This window comes from Uranotaenia lowii, chromosome 1, assembly GCF_029784155.1.
Source record: "Uranotaenia lowii strain MFRU-FL chromosome 1, ASM2978415v1, whole genome shotgun sequence".
Classification (NCBI taxonomy): Eukaryota; Metazoa; Arthropoda; class Insecta; order Diptera; family Culicidae; genus Uranotaenia; species Uranotaenia lowii.
In genome coordinates this window covers 182,115,929-182,124,386 of record NC_073691.1, presented here as the reverse complement: position 1 = coordinate 182,124,386, position 8,458 = coordinate 182,115,929, and the positions used below count along the sequence as shown (strand labels likewise).

Sequence of the window (8,458 nt, the reverse complement as noted above, 5' to 3'; positions counted from 1 at the left end):
ATGGGGACTGTCCACAAACGACCCGAAAGCTTGTTGTAGATCCAGATAGCACCACTGGAACGTTGCTCTATACCACAGATGCAACAAAAGTCGGGTACAGAACAGTACTACCGAACAAATTTCAAATATTGCCTTGTGAAATGAAATGAAGTCATGCGTTTCGAAGGCAATGAACAGAAGAGAAGGCATGATATACCACAGAACTAACAGTGCGACCAGTATCGCAACCCTCCAGTGCCGCCTGGGAAAGTTAACATCTTCCCAAAAGCCAGTTAATTTGCACAAAAGAACTGTAAATACCATCATGGGAAATGATTTTTGCTCGGAAACTAGCTTCATCTTGAGCCGAGCTACTAGTAAGTAATAGCGGGAATTTGGTTGGATCAAATAAGAACATTGTCCGATGACAACTAACTGTGAACATGTGTCAAAACTAATTATTCGGACTGAAAAGTGACAGTGAGTGACAGCACTGTTATTAAAAAGTCGTTTCGCAGGTTTCCATACAATCGTTAAAACCTTAGCTGAAATAATTGAACTATTACTTTCCACACATAGTATCAATAGCAGTATGTTCAAGCCTATTACGAATACGGATAACGAGGTCCTGGACTTATGCTGAGTAGTAAAGGAAGGAAGCAAGAAAATACAAACACATGCTTTTCTTCAGTGTAAGACCAGGTAAAGAATATAGTTGACATAACGGAATGAAATAAGGAGATTTAGTGTTAAGATTAATTCAATTCCCACTCTTCGTCGACTTTCATTTCCTTCTTCTACCAAGAATCCAACCCAAGCAACCGGGCCAGATAAATCAATAGGGTGGTCCGGGGCAATTTTTTAGGGGGAAGGTGGGTCTATGAGCCCATTTTTTTGCATATGCCATCTCAGAGAATACATAATATCTTGAAACTTTACTTTTTCCCCAGGAACGGGTCAACCCAGAAGGGGCTGCCCAGCAACACCCAGTCCCTGGTCTAAAGCCACGGGGACTAACGGGTTTGGGCGCTCAAGGCCTCTTTTGTTCCTGGGTCTCAGGGCGTATGTTAGGCTGGGGGAGTTTTCGGATGGGAGGATTCCTAACACAAAAGTTACCTTTATAAAAGCTGGTGTATTTCGGCGAATTCACGATCTCGGGTAGAAAGCACACGGGGGTCGGGCTGGTAGCGGGGAAATCGCCCACTAGGTCGAACGTAGGAATCGCCACGGGACGGGCGACGCCTGGGTGGAACGGGAGGAGCGGCGCGGTACCTCGCACCACACTACGCCTGGTCAGTTCGGTCTCTCTCCTTCGGTTGGTAGACCACACACGCGCTTGCGAATATGCGCGCACTTCGGTATGCGGTTGGGCAACGGGATGGGATTGAAACGGTAATGCGGTACCACGTATGCGAGGCTGGATGAGGCTGTCTCTCTCCTGTTGGTCGCACCTCGGGTTGGATTTGCGCACACGGGTTTGGTTGGAGTTGCGCGAGTCGGCTGGCACACCAAAACACGGTACCACGGACTGCACGGGAGTTGTTGTTGCCCGTGCTGGATCTTCGTCGGCTTCCTCTTCCTACGGCTGTTCGTCTTCGGGGTTGAGAAACACCAGGTCTGGCCAAACTAATCGCTGGTGCTTGTTCGGCTCGGTTTTGGAGGTTCGTCGTTCTCACTTTACACTTACTTTGTGGATACTTTGCGGAGCGCTTGCTGTGAACGTCTTAACTCGAAGACTGCCGGAAACCAAGAGCTGTTAAATCGTCTTGCCTTACCAAGAAACTTCTCGATCTGCCCAATTCACTTGCATTCTTCCCAAAGCGTGCTGTCTTCGCGGCTGCGTTTTAATCGTACGCAACGCTTCGAACCATTTGCGTATTCGGTTTCGCCTACTTCTCCGTTTCAAATTCGAATCCGCCGTTGTCTTAAGCTATCTATTTACAAAATCTTACCCTAACTCCAACCCATCAATAAATATTATTAAAAAAACAAAAACAATGTTACCGAGTTGGTAACAATCTAAAACATACAAAGGAACTGTAAATGAGTTCAGTATATTGAGTTCCAAGCGTGCTATATGCGCCTATAAAGCAAAATACTGATTTAATCAAATATTTCATCGAATTTGTGTACAAAAACTATATACACATGAGCAGACGTCTGTTTTCTATACACTGGAGTAATTTGTATGTTGAAATCTACTTCAGTTATTGAGAAATCGATTTTATTATAACTGTTGTCAAAATTACTGAACCTCGAACCGTGCGGGCTCAATGCCCTCAATGTTTTAGGCAAATTTTCTGTTTTTTTGGCAATATTTCCGTATAATTTCATTAAAAATGCTAGAAACTGATAATTTTCATACGGCAAAGCTGAAGATTAATAAAAATCTATTTCTTTTATTATTTTAAAGAATAAAACAAAAGTAAGGGTTGTCATATAATGGAGGCGATTCAACCGTAAGAAAAACTTTACCAAATCTGTTTTGAGTTTTTCAATTCTCCCTAAAGGTGTTAATTAGAGCTTAAATTCGAACTTTTAATGATAAAAATCATATATTTATTCTATTTAACCTGTTATTTTAGGATAGCGACATTTTACAAACATGATGGGGGCATACAGAATCACTCTCTTATTCCACTTTCCAATCATTATGATATCATCATAAAAGCTTAAATTTGTTCTTTCTTGACATATGTTCAAAGCGTATTACCCTCAAAATGCATTGATGCATGATCAGATATGTTGTCTTGTCAGCCATTTCGTCAAACGGCCGTAGGCGCATTTAAACTGATTGGCCCATTTAGGAAACCTTTCCCCTATCTTCAAACAAAAATTGAAAATTCATCACGTACAAATATTGTAGAACACAACAGTAAATCTAGAGTTTGTTTTGATTAGGTCGTATGAACCATTTTAAACAAAATTGAGTTAATGACTACTAACAGTTGTTAAACATGTATGTTACGTTTGATAAAAACTTGGTTTCATTTAGTCAAATGTAGCATCAATAAAATGATTTGAATTAAAGACGTAACTTCCTCATTTTCGTGTGAAATTTGGTTTTGAGGACCTTTTGCGTTATGCTGTAGGAGGGGAGGCAACACAGCCAGAGTGAAAAAAATTGTTTTGTGCTAGTGCAAATAAAATTTCAAAATTATATTCGAAAAAGGGCTGCAAATTGTTTGTTTATGTCCTTAAGTTTAGTGATTTTTATTTCCAATCTCTAGAAAGTGGAGTTCCGCCGAAAAATTCGAGAAATTTAGTTTATTTTCGCCTTCAAACTGAATGACCAAGTGCAAAGGGCTGGTGTTACGCCCTCAAGATTTACCTAAGAGTAGCAACGAGAAGTCTATTTTACAAACGTGATCCTGCGCTAAGCTTTACGGAAGTTATCCAGATTTCAAGATAATTCCATTGTTTATTCGTACATGCATAATTTATCAACTTTTTCAAACTTAAACTTTAGATTTAGACTAACAGTACAGAATGACAGAAGCAATGAAATATTTTATAGAAATATTTCAAGGATTGAAATGTTGAATGCAATCTTGTGAACAAGTAATACGCAAGGAAACTTTATTTAAATTGCCAGTTAATTTTTTGCTAGAAAAAGATTTCCAAAAGTATCAGATATAATTGTTTAATATAGAAATAAAATTTCAAAATGCTTCTGTTCGTATAGAAATTGGATAATGGTTTTTCGGACGACTAGTTTTAAACGCGCGATAATCTTCGGTGAGTGGCACCGGTGCTAAAAGATCTTCTCGTTATAAACGCGCGGTAAAATTCGGTGAGTTACACATGTGCCAAGTGCATTGTACGTGTATGACAGTGCCACATTAGGACGCTTTGCTTTTCGCGTCTTAAACGCGCGGTAAAATTCGCTGAGTTACATCGGTGCTAAGTACATTGTACGTTAGACTAGTTCACTTTTCGGCTTTTTTCGCTGATCACAACGCCACTTACAGGGTTTGATCCTCATTCATTTTCAAGAACTCTGGCCGAATTTGAGCTCATTTGAGTAAGTTTCCAGCGTGCGCTAGAAGTTTTATTGAAAAAAGTCCATTTTTCTGGAAAATTTTCGTAGATGTGTTCTAGCAAGCTGTTGTTAATATAAAATGATAATTTTATAGTGCTCGGTGATTGGTATGACAAGCATTCGTATGGACCTTGTTGCACGACGGTTTAATCAGTCAATTTTATTATTAATTCCTTTTGAAAGAATATAAAATTCAGTCAGTGATTGACCGTCTAGCAACTCGATATAAACTTGGCTTAAGCCGTTGGTTCAGTGTCGTAACAACCGTGTAGTTATTTCGAATTTCAGCAGTCGTCTGCTTACTCAAAGCGTACCTCTCAATAACAATGTTGGGTACTATCATGAATTCAAGCACTTACTGCGGAAGGCACTGACGAAACTGATAGCGGAAGGGCTAATTATCGGCTAATAAATCTTCGTAAACTGGCTGTTCACTTCGTAAACTACTTAAGAGCATAAGTCACCAAACCGAGAAATGCTGTGTCACGTTTTCTGCTACGCTTGTTTCTCAATCTTCGCTGTCGTGTGTCGAGATTACTGACGTTCCGTTGCTGTACCTGTCAGGGGTGTTGCTGTAGGCGAACTTGTTTTCACTTCGTTTCGTAGTTGATAGGGGAGCGATGGGTTCAATGTTGGCTCGGTGCGAGTAACAGTCCCCCCCGGAGTGCACGAGTTCCCAACTGGTGTCGCTGCTTCTCTAACGCCGATGTCCAAGATTGCAAGCTTCGCTACTGGGCGATCATAAACCCCAGTTGATGTTTGTATGGTTGCCCATCTTCGGCGGCCGTCAGGTGAAACGTTTGTTGCGATAATGCGTCCTTTTGGCCAACAATTGCGCGGTAGATTTGGGTCTACGATGATTGCAATATCATCGACTTCAATAGGCTTGGTATCCTCGAACCATTTTGATCTTCGGGTCAAAGTTGGAAGCTAATCGTGGACCCAATGTCTCCAGAATACGTTTGCCATCGTCTGTGACAGCTGCCACGATCTACGGACTGCAGTGGAACTATCATCGAAAGGGACCCATGATTTCAAACCGTTAGACGAACCCACTAGAAAGTGATTAGGGGTTAACACCAAAGAAGTGCTGTCTTCAATAGGCACATGTGTAAGTGGTCGCGAGTTAACTATATTCTCAATCTCTACCAACATATTCTCAAGAATTTCATCGTTTGGACGATGGTTAGGGTTCAGTTTAGCCATGTTCTGTTTTACTGAACGGATGAGCCTTTCCCATGCCCCTCCCATGTGAGGGTACGCCGGTGGGTTAAAGCTCCATTGTGTATCTGGCGAAGTAAATTCTTCCATTAATCTGTTCTGATTTACGTCTTTGAGAACCGATTTGAGTTCCCTATCCGCTCCAATGAAGTTTGTGCCTCGATCACTATAGATGCAAATAGGAATTCCTCTTCTACTCATGATGTTGCGTATGGCCATTATGCACGAACTTGTCGTTAACGAATGTACCACTAGTAAATGTACAGCCCTTATAGTGAGGCAGGTGGCTAACACGCCCCACCTTTTCTCTTGTTTACGACCATTGACCACCAGCATAGGTCCGAAGTAGTCGATGCCCATATAGGAAAAAGGGCGCGTGTACGCCGATAGTCGACCGAGTGGTAGTTCGCTCATCAAAGGAGCCTGTGGTTTCGCGCGCTGGTTTTTACACACCTGACAGTCTTTTCGAATATTTTTATATAATGATCGTAGGCCCGAAATGTAATAACGCTGGCGGATTTCGTTTATCACGGTTTCGTGGTTTTGATGATGATATACGGAATGAATATTTAAAACGATTAGCCGAGTAATGTGATGTTTGCGCGGAAGAATAATAGGATTTTTCGTGTCTGGCTGAGCAAACTCACATAAAGATATACGGCCACGAATTCTTAACACCTTATCTTCGTCTACAAAGGCACAAAGCTTGAACAGTGGGCTTTTCCGTGGAATACAACTTTTCCAGCCATGGGATTTTTGATTGATGAGAAGCTCGACTTCCGCTGAGTATGCTGAACTTTGGGCCAATCGAAATAGATACTGCTCCCCCTTGAGTAAGTCTTCGCGAGCAAGTGGCCCGACAAGAATTGGTCGTTGTTTTGCAGTTCGTTGCAGGTTATAAATATATCGAAGAGCGTAAGCCGTTTTCCGAAGAAGTACAGTCCAGGATGAAAAGTTTTCCACGGGAATAAGGGCAGATGATAAAACGTGATGATGGAGGACAAGAGGTCGCAGTTCAATATCCGTCGATAAGAAAGCTTTTTCCGGCAGGGGCCATTCAGCTGTCGGACGTGATAACAACTCTGGGCCTCGAAACCACCTACTGCTGCTATTGAAATCCGGGTAAACTTTCCATTTAGTGCCATCGTCAGCTACATTTAATTTGGACGGAATCCAACACCATTCAGACAGCTCTGTGGACTCTAAGATGTCGCTAACTCGATGCGAAACATATTGGCTATATTTCCGATGGTCTGACGATAGCCAACACAGTACTGTTTTAGAGTCTGTCCAGAAATATCGCTTATTCACTTTGATTGAAGATGAACCTATAATAGCGTTTGAGAGTCTAGCTCCTATCACGCTTGCCTGCAGTTCAGACCGAGGTATTGAAAGAAATTTAAGAGGCGAGACTCGAGTTTTACAGCTCACCAATGCGCATTCCACTGCTCCGTTGTTTTCGAATCTTAAATAAGCAACAGCAGCCATGCCGTTCTCGCTAGCATCAACGAAAGTGTGAAGCTGTACGTCTGTTTGAGTGTTAATCGGCACGAACGAACGGTAGCAACGAGGGATTTTGACTTCAGTCATGGTTGGGAGAATTTCCAGCCAGCGTTTCCATTTTTGAAACTCGCTATCTCCTATGGGATCGTCCCATCCAACCGACGATCTCCAAATTTCCTGAAGCAAACATTTGAGGAACATTAGAAAGTGGCCTATCAACCCCAAGGGGTCGAATATTTGCATGAGAGTTCGCAAAACTTCACGCTTTGTTGGTATACGGTTGCCGGATAAGATTGCAGGATCCATTCTTGGCGACACCTTAAACGTGAAACAATCGGCAGACGTGTCCCACCACATTCCAAGTACTTTGTCGGTGCTTCCTTCTCTCCCCACATCCATGTCGATTTCTCTCGATTCGACGGATTCAGATCGGCCTTCCAGAGCGGCGGATACAGAAGTCTTGTTTGATCTAAAGTTCCTCAGTTCGAAACCTGCGTTACGGTGAATCATTCTAACCTGGTTGGTCAATTCGATTGCCTCCGTTTCACCTTCGACGCTAAGCAACATATCGTCAACGTAATGATTGGTGATTATGACATTAGCTGCAGCCGGATATTGGTGCATGTACTTCTCTGCGTTTCGGTTTTTTATGAATTGCGCTGTACATGGGGACGAGCATGCTCCAAATGTCATCACTTGCATGACGTAAGTGAATGGTAGGTTTGTATCCTCGTCTCTACCCCAGAAGAAGCGTTGGCAGTTTTGGTCCTCTTTCCGGATCAAGACCTGGTGATACATTTCGCGGATGTCTCCGCACACCGCAACCTTGTATTCTCGAAACTTCAACAGTACTGCAAAAAGAGAGGTTAATTGATCGGGTCCTTTTAATAACAGAGAGTTAAGCGAAATTCCGTGAGCCTTGGCGGCGGCATCCCAGACCAATCTCGTCTTCCCAGGTTTGTTTGGGTTGGTGATTGGAAAAATTGGCAAATACCAAATTTTCTGATGCCTCTCTGCTAGTTCCTCAGTGGATAAACGACGTGCATAACCTTTCTCAACATAATCGTTGATTTTATCGTTCAGTACCTTAGCCAAAGTTGCATCTTTCCTTAATCGTTTTCCAAGCATTCCCATCGGCTTAGCGCCATAGGCTTACACAGAAAAAATTTTTGACTCTTACGTGTCATTGAAAATGGTTGCCTGTAAAATAAAACAACCTGTAATTAAAAAAGCACGTATTTTTAAATAAAAAACATTAACTTTACAGCAACTGTCATGTAACAAAAAGGAACATGGCATTTGCTGTAGTTTTACAGTTTGAAGGCATCCAATTTTAGGCGAACGTATTATTTACAGGCCGCTCATTGATTACAGGTCTGTAAAATTTTCGGTTGTCAAACAAAACAAAAGCACTATAAATTCTCGTGAAGAATTTGTCGATACCAGAAGTTTTGCTAGCTGCTGAAAATACTCAACTTCCACGCAAAGTACTCAGGGATTTCACGCGTAAAATTTCAGTGAACGCCTAGACCCATCTATTGTTGGATTTTTTCAAGCGTGTACTAACGTAAACAAAAATAAACTATCCGAACCGTCGTGGATTCAAATCGTGTTTTCATTTCATTGGCATTAATTTGTTGACTTCATTGTGCTGTTCCAGCGATAAATTATCGTATCTTTCGGGTTTAGTGATGGACGAAAAGAGGAGCAGCA

General features: G+C 41.9%; 1 protein-coding gene across 1 annotated transcript; it reads right to left on the bottom strand.

The window, feature by feature from the left end:
• Positions 1 to 4,951: 4,951 nt before the first annotated feature.
• Positions 4,952 to 7,879, bottom strand: LOC129738199 (uncharacterized). The gene has a single exon (XM_055729390.1). It carries the CDS (start codon positions 7,877 to 7,879, stop codon positions 4,952 to 4,954), a length of 2,928 nt encoding a protein of 975 aa, XP_055585365.1.
• Positions 7,880 to 8,458: the final 579 nt, after the last annotated feature.